Source organism: Cupressus sempervirens, chromosome 10 (genome assembly GCF_028749045.1).
Source record: "Cupressus sempervirens isolate cs-2001-9-10 chromosome 10, ASM2874904v1, whole genome shotgun sequence".
Taxonomy (NCBI): Eukaryota; Viridiplantae; Streptophyta; class Pinopsida; order Cupressales; family Cupressaceae; genus Cupressus; species Cupressus sempervirens.
Window position 1 is genome coordinate 493,299,442 of NC_143127.1, and position 23,122 is coordinate 493,322,563.

General features: G+C 37.5%; 1 protein-coding gene across 2 annotated transcripts; it reads left to right on the plus strand.

Moving 5' to 3' along the window:
• The first annotated feature begins 866 nt into the window (after window positions 1-866).
• Window positions 867-22,901, plus strand: LOC149534823 (OBERON-like protein). 2 transcript variants are annotated; one of them, XM_089805156.1, is made up of 3 exons: window positions 867-1,107; window positions 6,871-8,320; window positions 22,132-22,901. In XM_089805156.1, the coding sequence occupies exons 2-3, from the start codon at window positions 7,147-7,149 to the stop codon at window positions 22,731-22,733; spliced, it is 1,776 nt and encodes a 591-aa protein (XP_089661282.1). In that variant the 5' UTR covers window positions 867-1,107; window positions 6,871-7,146; the 3' UTR covers window positions 22,734-22,901. The 2 variants fall into 2 exon arrangements, with proteins under 2 accessions (XP_089661282.1, XP_089661283.1); XM_089805157.1 differs by having other exon boundaries at window positions 7,018-8,320.
• The last annotated feature ends 221 nt before the right edge of the window (window positions 22,902-23,122 follow it).

Consider the following 23,122-nt stretch of genomic DNA (forward strand, 5'->3'; position numbering starts at 1 on the left):
CTTCCAAAATTCTTTGTATGCAACTTCTATTTTTTTAAGATTGTTTTGATTGAGTAAAAACAGGTTTTAAAAGGACTTGAAACCTTGTACAAAGGGACAAGAAAAATATAGTGATGAGAATCAAATACAATTGTGGAAAACCACCCGACAAACTTAGAGGGACACACAAAAAATCCCAACAAGAGGGCAAACAACCCAAGGCACAAATAGACCATCAAGATTTACATTTTGGTCCTTTCTTTTGAGATCTTAAAGCCAATTTTTAAAAAATTGTTATTATGTTAGAAATTTGATATTTTTCTTGAAAATTTTAATTTTTGAACTTCAAAATTTGATATTTTTCTTGAAAATTTTAATTTTGAACTTGCTTATATCAATAAAAAATTATTAAAAATCATATTTCTATCCATTTTTTCAAAAATTCTTTGTTCTTATTGATTAGTTACCAAGTCAAATTAAAGAACTAATAGTGAAAAAAGGAAAAAAACACATACTAATAGCCAAATGACATACATTATGTTAAAAAGAAAAAGCACACATTGATTTAAATATTCAAAAGGAAAAATTGAACCCCTCCCAAGTTGTTGGTTTCTCTTCAAAATATTCTGCTTATCCGCTTGAAGAGGAGTCAAACCTGGTGAAAAAAAAAAATTCCCCCGAAAGGACAGAGAAGCCACTGATAATTGGCAGCCTTTACCAGGTACCGTGTATGGTGTAGATTCATTTCATTGAACGCCAATTGCCGTCCATTGATTTCGGCATCTCTGTAGTGTGCATTAGTTAAATCGCGTTTACCTGATGTCATCATTCCTCTGTTTCCAACGCAACTAGCATTTGTATAGGTACCGTAGGCAGTCGACAGACTGTAAAGTTGAAGCCATTTGGAACGGAGGCGCTCGTCATGTAGGCGGACTTGCACTCGGGCGGATCGACTGGCGAGGCCCGTTTCAAACTGTGGCGTCGGTAGACTCGCTTCCTCGAACCGAGGTCAAAGACGGAGAGACGGAGCGGGGAGATTTTATTTCAAGAATCTGCGGGGTTTACTTTCAGAGTTGCGAATAGAGGGTATTAATGCGCAACTTCGATTATTTACGGATTCGCTCGCAGGTTAGTTAGGGTTTCCTTAAGAAGTCCCAATTGTTGTTTTTAATGAATTTATTGGGGTTCGAATTCTGTTTTCTTATCTAAAAAATCTACAGAGCAATTGCCTAAGATTTGTGAGCCTTTGTTTCTGTGCTAGGTTTATTTTTCGAATTTCTTGTTTCACCCTAGGGTTTTTCTCGATAAGAAGAATTCAAACTGGATTCTTTAAGAATGCATTTGAGGTTAGCATTTCTATTAGGTGTTTGGGTTTTATGTTAACGGTGGGTTTCAAGTGTGGAGATTGTCGAATTTTTGATATGAGATGTGGAGTCTTTGGTAGTTTGTGAAAACCCATCTAGAATGTAAGGCTCCGAGGTGACCTTTGTTATCGGTTTTGGAAGATTATATCTCTGGGCCCAGAATGTTAGTTCGTACACTTTTCCGACGTGGACTTGGGATAATGGGTAGAGGGAGGGGTGTCAGGGAATATGAAAAGTTCAGTCGTTGGAGGAAAAAACAGGGATGGTATTTATGCCGCATATAGAATTGTTGTAGTTACTAGTTCCGGCGTGCCTTTGTTAATAAGTGTACCTTCTTGTCAGCATTTAATTGAATGAATGAATGAAAGATTTTTAATGACATCCATGAGGCCATAAGCCTAAGGGACTCACATAAAACTCCTAGTCAGACTGATGGGATTTCTCCAACTTATCTCTTTTGTTGTGAATCTGCATAAGTGAAATGGCTCCCTTGAGGAGTCTTGGTCTTTCGGAAATGTCTTTTATGTTGTCGACTTTTAACGTTTCTCTGTGTTGGCTGCAAATGTCTTTGTATGCTGTATAATCCTTCAGATAGTGCCACTCTGTTTCCACCACAACCTCGTTGCAAGATCTACAAATTCTGTCCTCCCACTCTTCCTTAGGGACCTTCCATCTACTAGTTTCACATCTCAAATGTTGGGAACTGGATCTCAATTGAGCGATTAGGATTTTTACCTTTCCTTTGATCTTGGCTCCTAAATGTTCTTTGTTGTCATGTTTGCATGTGGGATTAAATTCTTTGACATAATAGGCTTTTTTTCTACCTAGTTGGTTTGCCCACATGATAGATCGGATTTTTCCTACTACCCATTTTTTATATTTCAGAATTGTTTTTTGGGCATTCTAAGTAGTCAATGCTCTAGTTATTGAACCATTTATCGTTTTGTTTCTTCCATGTCTTCTTCCGCTGAGCCAGTTCTTCATCAACCACCCTACTAGGCTAGCGATGTGCATCCATTTTACTCACCTTTTTTAGATAGCTCAGCAATCTAACAATTGCCGAGGCCTCCACCGGGAACATACCCGCCTCTGCTAAAATAATCTCGAATGAGACTTTGGATTTGATTTTGAGATTAGTTGTGATGAAGTGTTTTTGAATTCTTTCAATTTGCTGCCATTTATGGTTTGATACACTGCTCCCCCATACCTCGCTGCCATATAAAATAACTGGTATCACCAGCAACCCAAAGAGGGTTTTCTTAGTCTTCCAATCTCATAACTCTGCTGTCCTGCACCTATTTTGAAGAAGATTAGATGCCTTCCATCCTCTAATTCTTCCATCCTATACCATAACTTATCCCTAGGGATAGTGTTGAAAGTTTTCTTAAAGTCAACAAAGCAGCAAAAAGCCTCTTCCCTCTGTTTATCCCACGTATTTTCCATGAGGAACCTTAGGGTAATATAGTGATCAATGGTGGAATGTTTTGGTCTAAAACCCGTCTGTCCCATAGCTCTTTTCCCTTCTTTTTTTGCCCATCCGTTGATTCTCCGCTCTACCATACTCCTGTAGAGTTTACTTAATAGCGGGTTCACCATGATGGTGCGGTAGTTGGAAGGGTTGTTGACATCTCCGCTCTTATGGAGAGGAATAACTGCACTGGTGGTCCACTTCGTGGGAAAGCAACCTTGCATGACCATATTAAAAATGTTCCTAATATGTGGAGTCAACAAATCAGTCCCCCGTTATAGAAATTCAGCCTGTAACCCATCAATATCTTGAGTTTTTCCACTTGCAAATCTCCTTATCCCTAGAGTAATGTCTTCATTAGGAAATAACTCATCTGAATTGTTGGTTGTGGGGTGTGAAACTTTGTCCTCTGGTCTCTCATAAAGAGTCTTTGCATGTTCTAACCATTGAGAATCCGTAATTTTATTTTCAACCTGCTTCCTAGGTTGTTGTAGCTTCCAAAAATCTTTAGGATTTTGCTTTCCTAACATGATTAGCTCCTTTCTCTGGTTAATCACATATTCTTCTTTATTGGATTTGATCAGCTGTTTGTATTCTCTTATGATTGTTTTGTTTTCCTTTCTCCCTTTAAATTTTTTTTTGCGGTCTTGCATTCTTCGTCATACCATGGGTTAGCTAGAAAGGTGTTTGAGATGCTCTTCTTTATCCTTGTTCTCTTGCAACCCTTTAGTGCTTCCTTAATTAGTGGGATTAGAAAACTGCTGCTGATGTGGCTTTTCTTATCATTGTTTTCCTTGATATTTGTGTTGTCATGATCCATTTGGAGCTATTGTTCAAGAGCGGTGCAAAATATCTTTTTATTATCGTTGTTTATAAGAATCTTGCCCTCTTTATGTCCTTTTGTGCTTTCGTCTAGGACCTGATCACTTTTTCGTCTTTTGACTTTTATATTGTATTTAATATAGAGAGGCATATGGTCTGAATTTAGCTCTATGGGACATTGTTTAATTCTAAAATCAACTGCTTTGGTGATGATTGATTGCGAACATATTAGATAGTCTACCACACTTTGTCCGTTATACGTTTTGCAAGTAAATTTGTTTGATTTAGGCCATGTCTTCATACCATTACACACAACTACCCTATAGAGGCTGCATAGCCCTAAGAGTTCAGCCCCAAAGCGAGATACAACACCTTTTTCATCTTGAGAAGTCCGTCTGCTGATATTGCCATCATCTTCTTTTAGCCACAAGGGATTACTGTCCTCTGTTAGATCGTTGCCCAGCTGAATAGCCTGGTTAAATCGCTGTCCTAGCATTAAAATCTCCTAGAAGGATTGTGTTACTAGTTTGATTAAAGGAAAGCATGACTTTTTTTACAGCTGCAAATGGATCTTCGTTGTCTAGATGTCTCTTTTTGTAGAATTTAGAGCTTTTTGGTGCGAAATAGCACACTGCTAGCCATGTGATCTCCTCATCATCCTCAATCTTCAGCCATATAAATTGTTTATTTGGGTCCTCTTTCTCCAATTTTATGATTTTGTTCCATGTATCTTTTATGAAGATAGTAATCCCTCCATGTCTTTTATACCTGTCTTTGTTTTTTCATTCCACACGAAGATTTTATTGTACATTTTCAAATTTGGAATCCTACATCCTCATGTTCGTGTGTTTCTACGAGACAAATAATGTCTTGTCCCTTGGCTATGGACCCCAACCTCGATCCTCTTCTCCGTGGATATCCTCTACAATTCTAACTCATCATGCTTAGATACTCTCGTGGGCCCTAAGTTCCTATTCTTGATTCGCTGATTTGTCGACAATTTGTGCTTTACCGTTTTCCATCCAAGCCCATTTGCCGGCAGCCCTTGCTGATTTTACTTTCTCCCACTCCTTCCTCCTTTCCTCTTGCTGGTTAATGGTTAAATCCTCATCTACGTATATTTGGGTGTCTTTGAGTAAGCCTTTGTTCTTCAAGATTGCACTCTTATCTTCTATGTTGCTGAAAGTAACTCTCACATATCTATTTTTCCCCATTCCCATACTTCTCCCAATTCTATTTGCTTCTCAGATTTTACCCATCCATTTTAGTTTGTCCCTAAGGAAGTCATGTGTCAAAATCTCCGTTTTCTCACATTCCCCATAGTCTTTTAAGCTTTTAATAATGATGTTTACAGCCTTTTCTTGTATTTCCTTCTCCTCTTTGATTTGTCTCCTGACTTGTTTTTGAATGACTTCCTTATGTTCCATGGATGGTTCATTGACCACTTGTGCCCATGATTTGACTTCTTTTATTTGCTCTTTTAGTTCATTTTCTCTTAGCACCATGCCTGTTAATGTTGTTTGAACTTCCTCCATTTTTGTTGTGGTATCTGATTTAGTTATTTTTTCCAAGTTGTTTTCTATTGTCACTTTCCCTTCGTTCAAAGCCTGTTTGGTAATGATTATTTCTTGCTGCCCTCTCTCGATGTCGTCTTGAAGATTTAAGACTTGCTTTTTCAACCATTTATTTTCTCTTTCAAGTTTCCAGCTGGTTATTGTGACCACCTGCAACCTATCTCTATCCTGCTGTCCTTTCTCCTCCAAGTCCTCTACCCTTCTTTTCATGTCCATAAGGTCATTCACATACGTTTCCGAAGACCAAAGCAAAGGAGAGGAGGAGGGGCTGTAAGGTTCTTGTAGAAAGCCCCCTCCGCAAGTTCCTTTGTCTGCCCCATCTTTTATTGTAGGAATCCCTGTCACAGTTTCCTGAGATTCTTCTTGTGTTGGTGAAACATCTTTTGCTTGTTCCTTTGTGTCGGTTACTAGGAGGTTTGTAGCTGTCCTTAGTAAAATCACGATAAGTTTCCTCTTCTGCAGTTGTCTTTTCTTCTTTCGGATCTGGCTTCATTTAAGTATCCCTAGGTATTGCTTTTTCATTGAGGAAAATGAATTTGGTGTTTACATTGTGATGCTCTTCTTGCTGCGTTTGTGGCGAGATGTATCGACGATCTGCAACAGCCTTTGGTTGTGATTGCATTTGAGGACTGCAGAGCGACCATTGTGCCATCCTAAGAGTGTTCAAATACTGGTTTAGGTTCCCATACTGCTGCCTGTCCTGATCCTGAATTTTCGGTGTAGGGCCTCCTATTCTTAGCCTCACAATATTCTGCATTGTTAACCCGGATTTAGAATCTCTCTATGTTTGTGTTTGCTGTGTGTTTAGGTGTGGAGCTTGTTTTGTTGTGAGAGAAGGTGAATGCAGTTTTCGTTCATAAACAAATACAGTAGGAAAAAAAAGAGAACAAAGGATAGTTTGTAGAGTCCAACTTATAATCTCAGTGTTTGATAAAATAATAATAGGGTTTTGTCTCTCCTGCTTTGTCATCTGCTGCTCTCTGTGGGCCCGACCTGTCTCCTTTCCTGTGCCCAATCTCTATGTGGTTCCTAGTTTTAAGGTAACCCAATCACGTCATGTCAAATATTCACAATTTGTACCTTGAAAATTTCAAAATTTTATTTAAGCAAGCTTGTTCAATGCTTTTGACAAATAAATATTACAAGGCTTTTGGCTTTGAGTCAGAGTGAGGTCTTCCCTATGTAACCTGGACCATGTTGGAAGTGCCTTATAATTCACAGGTAGTCATATCCCAGTCCTAGTTTAGATTTAGTGACTTCACCTGTGAGGCTTCTGTTGGAAGTGCTACAAATAACCTCTGCAGGCAGGTGATTGGAGTCTTATTTGGTTCCTTGCTGGATTTGGCCATTCTCTGTACAGGGGGCATTCACAGTGATGTTGCCCATGCTCACATTTGTTTGCTTTGTTAAATCTTCAGTTGCAGGACATTGATGCTGGTGATTGGTTCATCATGTGTGTTTGCTGCATAATTTCGGCAGTTACAATATTTGGCATTAATTTTTTTTTGAAAGGAAAAAAATTTGCTTTATAATAACAACTTCTTTTGATGTACTTCTATGGGAAAGTGCAAAATATGCAAGATGGAAGATTGATTGTAGAATCTATACCATTTATTTATTGTTTATGCTGATTATAGATGTCATGGTATTGCATACTTTACAGAAGAAGGATCAGTGAAAATCCGAAGTAGAACATTTGAAACAACCTAAAGTGGCAGCATAGTTAATTTTGTGTGCATAAGAGAAATTTGGACAAGTTAAAGGAGTTGGCATTGATGAGGATAATAGTGGTTGTGTTATTTATTGCTAGGCTAAAGCAACAAGGGATGTTATAGGCACATTTTTGCCAAATTATAGCAGTTTGGTAGCAAAATTGTCTTCGGTGAAACAGACAAGTGGAAAAATTGACCTTGACTGATTAGAAAAGCTTTTGGATTTCATGGGGACTTCCTCTGGAGCCTCATTTCAACAGCAACAGCAGCAGCAAATGCCTCCACCGAGGCAGCAATCTAGGACTCCAGGGCTACAGACCTCCCTTTCTCTTGCTTCTTCTGATGTTTGTGGATCAGCAGATTTAAGAGGTCCCACTGGTCATCCAGAACATGTTCGTGAATCTCCATCAGAGAGTGCAAGCTCACGGGAAACTTGGCCTGCAGAGCAGACAAGGGCAGAAGGGGTTGCAGAGCAGTCTCGATATGAAATGGACATTGAGAGGGACAAAGAAACAGAAGAAGAAAGTGAACGTCCAGAGCAAACAGTGGTTCACAGAGTAGCCAACTCAGATCGGATACTCCTTCGAGATGTAGCTGGAGAAAGGTTAGATGTGATTGCAGAACGTATGCGTGAGCAGCCAGAAGAGTTTTTAGAAGATCTCAAAATTGAGCTTCGAGCAATTCTTGAAGGTACAGGTGGTGCACAACACAGGGAAGAGTTTGCACTGTTGCAAAAACTTGTCCAAAATAGGGCCGATCTTACACTTGAAACAATGACTAGGGCACACAAGATTCAGTTGGAAATATTGGTTGCTATAAAGACAGGGATTCAGGCTTTTCTACATCCAGATATCAGTGTTACCCAGATGGTTCTCATTGATATCTTTGCCCATAAACGATGCAGAAACATAGCATGCCAGAGTCAACTTCCAGCTGATGATTGTAATTGTGAAATATGTAGCACGAAGAATGGTTTCTGCAATCTTTGCATGTGTGTCATTTGCAGCAAATTTGACTTTGATGTGAATACATGCCGATGGGTGGGATGTGATACTTGTTCCCACTGGACTCATACAGATTGTGCAATTCGTGAAAGGAAAATAAGCATGGGTATCAGTCCTAAAGGTGGAACGGGATCAGCTGAAATGCTTTTCAAGTGCACAGCTTGCAAGAGAACATCAGAATTGTTAGGGTGGGTGAAGGACATATTTCAGCACTGTGCACATGACTGGGACAGGGAAGCCCTCATGAAAGAATTTGATTGTGTTCGGAGGATATTTCATGGAAGCGAGGATGCAAAAGGAAGGAAACTCTTTTGGAAAGCTGAAGAACTTTTGGAAACTCTAAATAAAGGAGTTGATGCGGCTACTGTTTGCAAATTGTTGCAAATTTTCTTCCAAGGTTTAACTTTTCTAGCCATTAAAGATTCTTTTTGTTTTTGCTTTTTCTCAGATACATGACACATGGTTGGTCAGCTTATTATAGTCAAAACTCCTTGGTAACCTTCCCATGCTTTTACTCTATAACTTACAAAGCTCCACATGCTAAAAGTCATTCTAGTTTAAGTTCCCTATTTTGCCTGCTATTATATCCTTGCAATGCTTTTACTCTAAGTCACAAATGTCCTCATATTGTTGTATACTGTGTCCACTCTTATCAGAAACCAACAAAATTAGCTGCATTTTAAAAGTAAATGGACCAGGTAAACAATTCTTGATTATGTTTGAGAAACGGTAATCTATGATTTTCTTTTTGTATTCTAAAAAAAATATACAAAACACTGCCAACCATATACCCCCCATTAAATAGTGTAACTCAAAATGCTTAAAATATTTAAAACATTGAAACATAACTAGTTAAAAAAAATTCTTAATAAATTTATGCTAGTATTTGTACAAACATTTAGTATGAACTTGTAATAAATACAACAATTTTTTTATAAAGAGTGTTAATCTTTCTTTATAGGTAAACTGTGGGTCCACACTCAAGGAAAACTGGGACATCAAGCCAAAACAATTTTAAAAGACATTTATAGCCATCCTGGTAGTAGAGCTGATTCACCAGGAACCAAAAGAGATCAGGCTAACTAAGAAATAATGACCTGAATACTTTTCAAGGTAACTTTAGTTAATTCTATGAATATAATTTTGAATCAACAAGTACAGAGAGTACATTGAATAGGAGCAAAGGACATTAAGCATAAAGCCAAACGACCAAAGTTCACAATATCTTTGGAGACCAAAAAGCATCTGCTTGCTGTGCTGACCATCCAAAGATTATTTGGGAGTAGATGAGCTCTTGCCAGTCTGATACCTTTCCCCAATCTCTTGTCCACCAGAACTGACAGAAGAGTCTTGACCAATTAGGTGCCAGAGAATTACCTCCCTTCAGAAGCTCTGAGACTCTCATTTGCCAGTCCTGACACTATGAAGATGCTGAGATGTCCAATCTCCCATTTAGGTGAACAGTGAGGCAGGTGCTTTACATACTTTGCTAGGTCTTGCACAAAGCGGCCAACAATTCTTTTTGCTAGTGGACAATACAAATTTCCTGGTGAAGAACCAGGATTTCAGCTTTTGCAGTCTTAGTTTCAGTCAATTTTTCTTATTCATTATAATGTATATTGGATCCAACTTCTTCTACCTTGGTAAAACCAGCTTCAATATCTTATTGTTCAACTGGCTTTTGTGTTCCCATGTTCTCCTAAATTGAACACTCCTTTTATCATTCTCAAGGATGCTTTATTTTTAACATTGAGGATGTTCCTCAATTTCCTATTAAACAATAAGCTGCCATTTGGGGCAGTCTGGGAGATAATCGATTGTAGCAAAAGATTAGTAGTTCTATCTCTATAATAGAGCTAATACAAGAAAGCCTAAGAGTATACCATCAAAACCTCCACAGGCCAGAACACTCACTAGAAAAACCAATTTCCTACTCTTCAAATAACATCCTGAAGTACTCAGTGTGCTGTACAATAAGGAAAGTTAATTTTTTTCTGTTTTTGAAAGTTGGAACAACTTATCATTATATATTGCTTACATCCATACACAACCAAGCAATCTTATACAAGGCCATTACCATAAATGCCATGTAATGCCTGTCCTTTACTTCCATGTCTGAAAGCTATGAAATTGGAAATGCTTATTCAGAAATCTCCAAACTTCAATTTTTGCACGCACACATTTGAGATACATTATTGTTATAATTTTTTTACTTATTAGATTTTGTTCTCTCATTCTACTTCAACCATAGGACCACTCTTCATTAAGAAGTTAAGCCCAAAGAATGCTATTAGGGCATTCTGATTGAAGAATGCACTTGAGGTTGGGCTTAGCAGAAGCTTAAAATAAAAAAGAGACTAAGAAAGTAATCTGTTGTTGGAAACTACAGTTGGAACAATTGCTATGTGTTGATGCGAGTTTTGTATCACTTATATAACATATTAGGATTTGAATATTCAATATGGGATATCAAACATGCAACTCCTCTCTTGAGAAGTTAATGCTCATGAGACATGAGTATAACTCCAATGTTCCTTACACCGTTGGATACTCGCTCAGTTTTATCGATGTGATTTGCTGGTAATCACGTAGGTGGCCTTACGCTATTTATTCAAAGATGACTTGGACTTTGGTGGAATGAAGGTGATGGTGGCTCGGTTTGTGAGATGTGTGGAGGCAGATAATGTTGATGGTGGTGGTGGTGATGGAGGATGTGTCTGCCAGTGATGATGTTGATGGGAAAGCGATGGTTGTGGAAGGTGAATGGATGTGCTTTGATACTTAACTTACTCCTCTAACTTCCTTCTCTCTAAACTTCGACTACCCAACTACTCACTATTCTACTCCTACTCCTACGAATGGAAGGTTAGCAAATGGACAGGGATTGAACCTAATGAGAGCTGACCAACGGCCTCACTTCCACAGGTGCAATGATTCAAAGGAATAATAAACTAGTTTACCACACAAAGCTTCCCAACCAGCTCCTAAGATGCTAGTGGTCTAGTATTGATCCCTATCAAACATTTACCAATGCTTCCATACAACTATCCATCTACTTCACTTCTACTTAGCAACTTGAAATGAAACCAACTTTAACAACTTGAAAGGAAAGCTAATGAAGTGGAAGTAGAAAACATGCAATAATACCCAATGTTCTTAATCAACATGCAAATCGCAACAATGAAAAAGAGAGCAATTTTGGTATTATCTTCGCAACAATTTCTCCAACCTTTTACAAATGAGAGCAAATGGCCTTATATAGGGGCCAAAAATACAACGGACGGTAGAGATCAAAACAAGATCAATGATCCAGATTGGATCCTCAAAACCCTAATTAGGGTTGACACCCCATCGACCAATGAGAAGCTGCCACCTCATCAATGGACCAATGAAAAAAGTGCAAAAAGTGGCAACCAATGAGGAGGCACCAAAATGGTGGCCAATCAGAAATAGACACTTGTTCTATTCTAGAAGAAAGGGAAATTGCCACTTGGGCTTACATCAAATGATCTTCTAATATAAATCTTTCCTTTTCTTTCATTTTCTTAGCTAAGGCAATGAACTTAGCTAGCCTTTCGTTAACTTCTTCCATAGGAGGACAAGGTGTGTGCTTTGCCCTGAGTTCCGCTGACTTCGCCACGTTGCTCGTTGCTTGTAGTATCCTTTCGTGATCCTTCTCATATTCCTTCGCAAATCCGATAAAAGCACTGAGAGAGGAAAGGGTGCCCAAATGCTTCTTCTTGATAGCAACCTTTCCCAACTCAGCCAACCTCGATCCAGAATTTGTCTCATTGATATCCTCTTCTCTGATGTCTTCAAAATCAAGGGCTGCTCCATTGTCATTCATCATGGTCGTAATGAAAGTGTCGATGCTTGGGCTGTGATGTGCAACTGCCTTTTGTATATCCTTTTATTGTACCACCATTAGTATTGGTTATTCGCCTCATTTTCAAGAAGAAGGGTGTTTTGGGCATCATATCCTCTGTCTTTCTTAGTGTTTGTCCACTTGGGATTCTTACTTGCACTAACATCCTCCATACTCATCGCCTTATTACGAGATGATAGAGTGGTGGACCAGAAGGCAAGTAGAACCAAGGGAAGCAATCCTTAGACTAGAACGAAAGAAGGAAATCCACTTAAGGACCTCTTTCAACTCTAAATGATTTGAAATTACCTTTACCAATAGCCAAGGTGGATTGTCCTTCCTTTAGTCTGTCCTTCATCCATATCATGTCCACTGCATTGATATTGGTGTCGGTTATTTGCTTCATTTTTGAGAAGAAAGGTGTTTTGGGCATCATATCCTCTTTGTTTTTCTTAGTGTTTGTCCGCTTGGGATTCTTACTTGCACTAACATCCTCCATTCTTGTTGCCCTATTACGGGATGGTAGAGTGGTGGACCAGAAGGCAAGTAGAACCAAGGGAAGCAATCCTTAAACTAGAACAAAAGAAGGATGTTAGCTTAAGGACCCCTTGCAACTCTAAATGATGAAAATTCATCTTAACCAATAATCGTACAGCGACTTTTTGGAATTAGTACCAGACCTCAAGAACTTCAAATCCACTTGCAAATCAGAAATTTATCATGTAATTCATCTCCAAATAAAATTACCCAACCTAGGGCAAAAATCAAAATTTTATCTTCCACAAATTTCGGCTCCCACAAATTTCGCCAAACAAGAAGAGTGCAGACCTGCTTTTGCAAAATCGCCAACACCTTGAGAAGGAGAAGTGAGAAGTGAGGAGAAAATGGGAGAGAGGCTTCCTCTTATACCCAACTTTCTTACTCCCTCCAAGCTAGCCGACTTGGACCCTGGGAGCAAGAAAAACAAAAAATTAATGCAAAATTATGGCCGACAATTAAATACTTAGCGAAATATTAATTTTGCCAAAATGAAAATTGCCAATTAGTTCTAAATTGCAAAAAGAAATTAAATGGTGCCTTGGAGATGTTAAATATTTCCATTTAATGAGGATTTAGTAATTAATACGTCATTAAAATTGGATTTTGGCTAACCAAAAGCCATTTTTCAATTTTAAATTACCAATTTCATTAAAGGCAAAAGTTTTTCAAAGCAATTTTAATCTATTAAAGCCAATTTTTTGCAATTTTTTTCCAAATTGATTTAGCTAAGCAATTTCAGCGTTTTAACACAAACAAAATTATTTCTCTAGAGCCTAAAAATCGATTTTGCAATTTGACTTCACCATCACAAAAATTAATTTTCTTTACCAAAAAAAAATTAAGATTTTCCAAAAGACCAAATTTAACAAAAATTTCATTTATTTGAAAATTGTCCAAATTTATACAATTATATCCAAATTTTCAAAAGAAAATGTCTAAGGACAAAATTCACAATTTTATTCTACCAAGTTGGAATTAACTTTGAAATTTGTTGGGCCTAAGGATAGAATTGGTGGCTCTGGAAAATCAAGCTAAAAAAATCAGGTGAAAATAAGCTAAGTCTTTTCCATTGGCCTGAAAGTGTCCAAGGCTCAAAATTCTCAAAATTGTTGGACAATCAAAAAATTTGCCCAGGCGATAAAAAAAAGGGGGGGTCCCCAAAATTTTGGGGCAATGGTGTGAAAACCTCACAACACTATGTTGTCATTGATGTTGAACCTTACTGGTAAGACATTTGCTAATAGTGTACAGTGCCATATCAGTTGATTGAAGAAGAGGATTTGAAAAGAGAGATAACTAGATGAATATTGAAGTTGTTGAGTAAATATGAGCAGGTATGTTAGAATTACAATGGGCACTTGATTAGGTAGTCTTTGACAAGATAATGTGTTATTTAATCATGATATGAAGTATAGAAGAGTTGAGCAAAACATAGGTAAGACTTAGTGAATTGTGGTCAGTTAATGAAGTAAATGAAGCAAAAGATTAAGGAAATTAAGAGATAGTTGAGCAAACAATATTAGCCAAGTGATCGTTATGGTCGAGCAAGTTGAAAGAGAAAATGTGGTAGTGATTGAGGGTAGTGCAGACCGAGCAAGCTAGTGAAAGCCGGGCAAGATAGAACAGTAGAGACCAAGCTATCCAGTGTTGACTGAGCAGAAGAACACACTGATGATCAAGTGTTAGCAAAATAACAGTTTGTGAAAGAATCGAGTTTGAGGCCGACTTAGTTGAATTTTTAGATTGGTCAAAACTCATGAATGAAGTCAATGAACCAAAAGATTAAGGAACTTAAGAGATAGCTGAGCAAACAGTATTAGCTGAGTGATAGTTATGGTCGGGCAAGTTGAAAGAGAAAATGTAGTACTGATCGAGCGTAGCAAAGATCGAGCAAGCTAGTGAAAGTCGAGCAAGATAGAACAATAGAAACTGAGCTACTCAGTGTTGATTGAGCAAAAGAACACACTGATGACCAAGTATTAGCAAAATAACAGTTTGTGAAAGAATTGAGTTTGCGGCCGACATAGTTGAATTTTCGGATTGGTCAAAACTCGTGAATGATAAAGATTGATGAGCTAGCGTATTTAATGCACGAATTGAGTTTGTTATACTATCAAAGGCAATGATTTAAAGAGAAGTTTCTAGAAGTGTCAAGAAAGGAGTAGGAGCACAAAATGATGGATAGATTCATTGAATCTAATCAAACTCTAAGATCTATGGTGATGTTTAAGCAACAAAAGATCAAAGCTACCTATTTAAAGACAGACAAGAGATATTTCTAAGGTTGGTTGTTATCTGAAAGCTATGAAATGGGAAATGCTTATTCAAAAATTTTCGAACATCAATTTTTGGACGCACACATTTGAGATACATTGTTGTTATAATTTTTTACTTACTAGATTTTGTTCCCTCATTCTACTTCAACCATAGGACCATCCTTCATTAAGAAGTTAAGCCCAAAGAATCCTATTAGGGCATTTCAATTGAAGAATGCACTTGAGATTGGGCTTAGCAAAAGTTTAAAATAAAAAAGAGACTAAGAAAGTAGTCTGTTGTTGGAAAATACAATTGGAACAATTGCTATGTTGTCATTGATGTCAAAACCTTATTGGTAAGACATTTGCTAACAGTATAGAGTGCCATATGAGTTGATTGATGAAAAGGATTTGAAAAGAGAGATAACTAGATGAACTAGTGAAGTTGTTGAGCAAATAGGAGCAAGTCTGTTCGAATTACATTGAGCACTTGATTAGTTAGTCTTTGACAAGATAATGTGTTGTTTAATCATTATATGAAGTATAGAAGAGTTGAGCAAAACACAAGTAAGACTTGGTGAATTGTGGTCGGTCAATGAAGTCGATGAAGTAGAAGATTAAGGAACTTAAGAGATAGCTGAGCAAATAGTATTAGCCTAGTGATAGTTATGGCCGAGCACGTTGAAGGACAAAATGTAGTTGTGACCGAGCATAGTGAAGATTGAGCAAGCCAGTGAAAGCTGAGCAAGATAGAACAATAGAGACCAAGCTACCTAGTGTTGACCAAGCAAAATAAAACACTGATGACTAAGTGTTTACAAAATAATAGTTTGTGAAAGAATCGAGTTTGAGGCCGACATTGTTGAATTTTTGGATTGGACAAAACTTGTGAATGAAATCAATGAAGCAGAAGATTAAGGAACTTAAGAGATAGCCGAGCAATAGTATTAGCTGAGTGATAGTTATGGCCGAGCAAGTTAAAGGAGAAAATGTAGTAGTGATCGAGCATAGTGAAGACTAAGCAAGCTAGTGAAAGCCGAGCAAGATAGAACAGTAGAGATCAAGCTACCCAGTGTTGACTGAGTAGAAGAACACACTGATGACCAAGTGTTAGCAAAATAACAGTTTGTGAAAGAAACGAGTTTGAGGCTGACAGTTGAATTTTCAGATTGGTCAAAACTCGTGAATGATAAGGATTGATGAGTTGGCTTATTTAATGCACGAATTGAGTTTGTTATGTGATCAAAGGCAATGATTTAAAGAGAAGTTTCTAGAAGTGTCGAGAAAGGAGGAGGACAAAATGATGAATAGATGTATTGAATCTAATCAAACCCTAAGATCTATGGTGATGTTGAAGTGGCAAAATATCAAAGCTACCTATTTAAAGACAGACAAGAGATGTTTTCTAAGGTTGGTTCGTTGTTGATTGGCAATTTTGTGAAGCACTTGTGAAGAACAGAGTAGTAGAGGAAAAGTGAAAAGATTGGTGGAGTGTGATTGCTTGAAGGGTTGCCAAGAAGATTAGAGATGGAGAGTACAATAAAGTCCAGTTAATGAACCGACAATTGAACCGAATGGAGATCTGAATTTGCAAAGTGAGTTGTATCTTAACAGATCGAACCTAGTTGTTACTTTCTAACCATTGTGGCAGTCAAAATCCTTTAACCAAGGTTGACCTAATAGTCATTTTGTAAATCCTTTAATCAAGGTGATATTCTAATAGAATGATCCGAAGTCCTCTAACTAAACAATGAAAAGAGGGTAATCTCATGCTCTGTCAATAATTGAGAGGCCAGGCATGATTTTCACGGGTGACCTTTATGAAAGTTTCAATCAAAACACATTGAAGATTCATGGAAGGGTTTATGGTGGCAACAACAATTTAGGATTGGTCGTAGGGAAGAGCCCATTTTATGGTTAACATGGAAAAATATCATTTTAGAACTACATGTAAACAGATATTTCCCTTTACCCTTGTTGCATTTTGTTAGTATTTCCATTAGGCAGTCAATCAACCTCTGGGTCGATACTTCAAGATGCTTAATTTATTGCCTATGCTTGTTTCACCTCAATGGCCATATTTGAGCTCATGCTTTTTTCCCCTTCTCCCCTACCATATTGACCGTATTGCTATTTTAACTGTCTTGACTCAGTTGAAATGCTCACAGAAGGTTTAAAAAAATTAAAAGTAATAAGTACTTTTGCTTCATGTTATGTATGTTACATTTTAGGATTAATCTTGTAGGAAAGTAGCATTTGTTTTAATGAATAATAGTATCTGGGCCAAATAAACACATAAAAATAACAGCTACTTGTTTGATATTTTCACAGGAAAGTACAAATGACTGGTCTAAGAATATTAATGCACATTTGATTTTCATTTTTATGGGAAAAATAAGCAAATTTCAATATGACGGTGTGTGCTTCAACTTTCTTGTTATCATTATTTATTGTGTGATTTGTTAGCATTTCTTTTAGGCTTTAGCACATTAAATGATATCTTTGGTTCTAAAAACTGGTCATACATTGGCAGCATGTTAGACACAAAGAACCAATTGTTTTTTGCCCTGGGTAAAGACGACTATGAAAATACAACTATGCAAGTACAAGATATCTCGTTAAATGGGAAGCTTAAGAGCATCAGAATCCCCACTTGGCAGGAACCCACATGCAGCAGTTCTACTCTGATTTACTAAGCTAAAATGTATCAGTTGATAAATCATGACTCTATAGACTTTATAAGATGAGTTTTACAAGAGAAAACATGACAAATGAACCCTGAGGAAACTAACTTGGAATTCTGTAAAAGTTTAAAACTGAATTAGTAAACTAGGAAGATACAATGGAAAAACCTAGAGACACAATGTCGAAAACACCAGCATAACATACAAATATAGAAACTAAAAACAAACTAAATGTAGGAACAAAAGCAACAAAATACAAGCAGTACAAACAGTTTTTACCACCTGTTAAAATACACTTAGGCTTTGGAGAAAAATTACAGTTCTTTTGTCAGAAAGGAGGCTTCCCATCATCCATTAGCCACCTTCATTAATCAAACCACGACTTTTAACCTGTACTTTCTCTGTGTTTGTTTTGTGACCCCACTGCTTTTTGGTGCTGTTATTGAATTCTGTTTTTTTCGAAAAGATGTCCCCCACACAAACCATAGAAGCCTGATTTAGTGACAAATCCTGAAGCAAACAGTGACCCGCCAGTCTGAATTTTCGATACATGGCCTGCTGAAAGCTTCTGTGCAGAACACAAAATATCTGATGGTATATCACATCTACTTTTGATCTCTTTTTCTTAGATAGTTTTAGCTTCAGCCACATCGTAGCAAGCCTCTTGATTCTTCGGGTTGTTAACTTCTTCTCCGCCTATTCACAACTCACCATAAATATGATTTTTTTTTTGATTCCGCCAGACAAAATTAGCATCTAGAGCTTCTTTTTACTTAGACACCTTTCTATTAATCACCACATGGTAATGCCAATCTATGAGCAGAGCCACAGTTTCTGTTTTTAATTTTTATGCCTTTACATGTAGAATGCTGCTTTGCATCCCTTCACAATCCACATTATTGATAAGCGAAGACCCAAGTTTCTGTTTTTAATTTTTATGCCTTTACATGTAGAATGCTGCTTTGCATCCCTTCACAATCCACATTATTGATAAGCGAAGACCCAAGTTACCCCGGGTTTCCAGTACAGGGAAATGGGTTTCTAGAACAAATTTTCTTTTTCTTGGAGCAGAAAATGACAGTGGGGATGGATATATAAAAATAATGAAAATTAAAGCTATCAGATTTCCACAATCCATTAGAATACTGCTCAAGTTTCTGGATTCGATTGTGTGAGATTTTTCTTTTCCTGCTACTCTCTTGCACCCTGATAATGAAATACAGAGTGTGATTCAAAATGTTGATGCTAAAAAATCTCACACAATCAAATCCAGAAACATGGGCATTAACTAGGGAAAATTCAAAATATATATGGAAATCTGAAATTTCAAATATATTCATATGATATAGGAATCATTTTAGCAACATAATAACATCGATAAATCTCAAATCAATGATCATGTATCATAGATCATAGCAATTGAGTTGAAACTTGAAATGGGAGTTCAAAGAATAAAATTAGAGTTCACGTTTCAATTTTATACTCGGTCATAAATATAATTCATATGGTTTTTGGGTGGAAATGCAGCCCTGGGTAACAGAGAATAAATCTTATCGAATTTGGAGGCTATAATTCAGAATCAGCTTCATCTAATATTCTAGGGTTTTAATGACATAAATCGGAAGTGTTTGATGTTGTTTATTGCAATTGTGGATTGATATCTGTAGTTTAAGCGTGTTGAAACAGGCGACCATAATTTTTGCCTGTCTGGATTCATTTTCTTCAAAAAATCTCAGAAAATAAATAAAATACAAAAGGGGAAACTGCCGATTGTTCCTATTTAGATCAGACTAAATGATTCTTATGTTTTCAAACATAAATGGTCCTTTTGGCTAAATGGATATCCGAACTTTTAAACAAATTCTCTATCCCAAAAACAGTAACAACAAAGCATTTGCAATATCCAAAATATATAGAAGAATATGTATATAAGGTGAGTGTTATGAGAATCGCTCAGTCTGAAATTGTATTTGCAAGTCAGGTCTCTTATTTATGCTGCTCACATACTGGTGAATTCATTCCAAGGAATATGCAGTAGCAAATAAATTAAAAAAGGTGTTACTTTATGGTTGCTGCTGCTGGAATCGATATTCTGTCCCTGTGACTGTTGGAGGACAGCTTGGCTGTTCCTAGCCGTACTGGGGACGGTCAAAAGTTTCCAATCCTTGGGTTGACTGTCCCAACATTTCAGGAACAGTTTCCAATATTTCAGCTCATCCGGGGATAGCTTGGAAACATTTCTGGCTGTCCCCAGGTCCCCTAAACTGATTCCATTTATGGTACCTATGTTTTTTGGGTGGGAACGTGTCCCCGGGTAATATAGGCTAAAGACTCAAAGGAGGAAAGAATGGTAACGAGTGTGGACGACAGGTGAAGTAAGGGTCCACACACACTCAAGACTTCCTGCCATAGGAAGTGTTCTGATCTGCATACACCTTCAAAAACAAATCTTTTCAGACAGCAGGGATATCATTTTGGCTATTCTACAGACAAAGGGGAGGTTGCGAAATCAAATCCAGAAAGGCATCTTTGAGAAAGAAACACAATTAAGATTAAAGGAGGGATCCCAAGGACATAAAAAGAGACGTGCTTGCATAAAACCATTGACAGTTGTTCCAGGCAAATGGCACAATCTCTGGCAAAACCAAAGGACAACAGAAAGAAACCCTATGAAGGAAGAAATAACTGGCAGACCCATATATGGCCATACCTTAGCCATCCATCCAAAAAATTTACCTGCATCTATAGCTCTGCCAAAAAGAATTCCTACCAAAGAGTGGTAGTCCAGCCATGAAGAAATTTCCAAAACATAGTTATCTCACAGCTTGACATTAGGAGAGTCATCAAAAGAGAAGAATACCTCCCAGACAGAAGTTGAAATATTCAATAGGGATGATAGGACTTTTGACAATTGGTGGGTTAGAGAATACAACCTCAAAGACCTTATGCAGAACAGGAAGATGACCCTTCATATTCTGTAAAAAGGGAGAGAAAATAATTACTGCAAGTGTGAAACCTGTAAAGAGCATTCCTGTAGGTTGCCTAGAGTGGAGCCCATCCATAGCATTCTCCCCAGGATCAGCATGAACCAGAATCTTTTGCAGTTGACCATCTGGCATCCCTAATCCACATCTATGTGGCTTACATATCCGCAGTGATCTGATTTGCATCATGTTTGTAGACTCATTAGAGGAGCCTGTCTTAGCTTCACGATTCGTGGCCGCTGCCTCTAATGAAGAAGAAACTGTCTTCCCAGATCGCAGCTCAATGCCAAGGAGAGCTGGGCTAGTCCTATCATCCGCACTATCCACGTCTTCATCAGATTTTCCATAGAAGACTTCACCAATGCCAAATTGTGAAGTGATAGAAAGATATCACTGGCACTACTTTCCTCAAGTTGGAGAACTATATTTGTACAGTTAATGGCATATTTATAATCATTTGAGTCAAAAAATCTTCTTCTCAACAATTTCCTTTGTCCATAATAACGTTACCCTGCTTGGAAGCTTTACTTGCTTTTCATTTACTCATTTGGGATTAATATATAGTTTTTGACCTGCTAGAGCTTCATCTTTCAGTTTTTCATCAGGTTGATAAACCCTTAGTATTTGATCCTTCCTTCCTTGTCCTGTCCACTTCTTAGAGCAGCGAGACCTTGATCCATCTGGTATAGATATCAGATTTGTTCAATCACAGTTAGCTGCCTTGAACTGAATAATGTTATCAGCAAAATCCTATTGCCAAATCTTCTTTGTAATCTTCTGGAGAGAATCAACAGAACTTTGGGCTTTATGCAAGTTCATTATGAGCACAGGGGTGATTTTTCCGAAAATCCCTAAGAGGAAACTGGAGATCAGAGAATAAAATATGAGCACGAGGCAATTGACAGAAATTCCTGATTCTCTCCAGCTGAAGAGGAAACTGGAAAGCAGACAAAAAATGAAATTGTAGGAAACAAAGTTTCAAATGAAGGCACAAAAGTGATCAATAAGCATATAAAGCTGAGTTGTCTTTCCTTGTTGACCAGAGATAAACAGGGAAAATACCCTTATGGATACCTTCCATATTTTCTTGAGGGACAAATTTATAGCAATAATCTGAAGACTTCCATATTTTCTTGAGGGACAAATTCATAGCAATAATCTGAAGATAACTTAGTCTCTGGGTGGACAAATTCCCGCCAAAAATCTGAAGTTTAGTCAGTGATGGCCATGATTAACATCCTTGCAGTTGGAAACTTGATAGCTTTGACAAATAGATAGAACTCAGAGACCAACAAACGAGAAAAAATTGGAACTGTGTCTTGGTTTATTTGCAGTAACAGATTCAGTATATAATGATAATTTAATTCATTATTGATTTTACATTGCAAAGAATGTTCTCAAACAGAGGAAACACAAACGTTAACTGTTCTTTTGTAACCGTGCGGTTTACTTATTTATGTCCTCATTGTATTATGCTAGACTTTCTAGCGTTACTTTAGAACAGTTGTATAGGTGAATCATTTTGTTATTTGTACTTGAGATTTTTTAAACGTTGGACCCAAAGAGGCCAAATTATCTACTACAATGTTGATAAAAATGTGATCATTTTGCCTTGCGCAGTATAATTTTCTGCTTAAGTAGCTTTCTGTGGCTTGAAGGACAAATTTCTATTTCATTTTTGCATCATTAATTAAATCGATAATTTATTTTACATTCTTGTAGAGACGATATCTGTGATCAATTAATGAGCACAATTTGGGCTGTTCAAATAAATAAATGTTGTCTTTCAGTTAAACTGAGATTTACATCTTTTGCATCCTGATTCCCTCATTCAATGAATCACAGTCCTTATTATTTGGCTAAATATGCATTGTGTGCAGAATTAGAGACGGAGGATGTTAAAAATTCTCAGGTTGAAGAGGGAAGAATGATTGCACCACAAGAAGCTTGTGGCCGAATTGTTGAGGTGGTGCAGGAAGCTGTAAGGAAAATGGAAGCTGTTGCAGATGAAAAAGCTCGTGTGTTCAAGAAAGCACGAAATGCCTTGGAAATGTGTACTAGGGAACTTGAGGAGAAAAGCAGAGAACTTGCAGACGTGCAATACGAGAGGCAAAGGAAGAAACAACAGATAGATGAACTGGAGGCTATTGTGAGACTGAAACAGGCTGAAGCCGATATGTTCCAGTTGAAGGCTGATGAAGCAAGACGAGAAGCTGAAAGACTGCAACGCATTGCACTAGCGAAGTCTGAGAAAGCAGAAGAAGAATATGCCAGTAGATACCTTAAGTTACGGCTGAATGAGGCTGAAGCAGAGAGACGTTATCTGTTTGAAAAAATTCAGCTGCAGGAACATTCTCGTTTGCAGCCCGATTCTTCCCAGTTGCTTATGCTGAGCAAGATACAAGACCTGCTCAAAACAGTCTATAATGTTCCTAAGACTGATCCTCAGGCACAAATGGACCAGTCTGGATCAATTCCATAGCTTTACAAGGAACTTAGCTAAAATATTTTGTTTAATAAGGACATCGATGTAAGAAGCAGGATTTTTCGTTTGACTGTTTGAATTGTATGTCAGATAAGTTATGTGATGTTTTTAGGTGAATTTAGTTCGTATTGAAAGTAATGACAAAGTCCATGATTTGAAATTTAATTCTTTTTTATGTTTGGAATTTCATTTTTAAGCACCTTGCTGTACTGGAGTTTTGGGAACGGAGTATATCAAGTACAGCGAATTGCTTCATTAAAAGTAGATAAGCTCAAATTGCATGCGATGGGTTTTTTAAGGTAACCCTGTTCATTCTAGGGGTACTTAACTTACGTGGTTTCTCTGAGACGTGCTTTGCAAGCAATCTAATACAGTCTAGGGACCTT

Excerpts from the sequence above, each read along its gene's own strand:
- LOC149534823 (XM_089805156.1), top strand. The coding sequence starts at position 7,147 with ATGGGGACTTCCTCTGGAGCCTCATTTCAACAGCAACAGCAGCAGCAA. Across the intron at positions 8,321-22,131 it reads GTTGCAAATTTTCTTCCAAG|AATTAGAGACGGAGGATGTT; the intron begins GTTTAACTTTTC and ends CATTGTGTGCAG.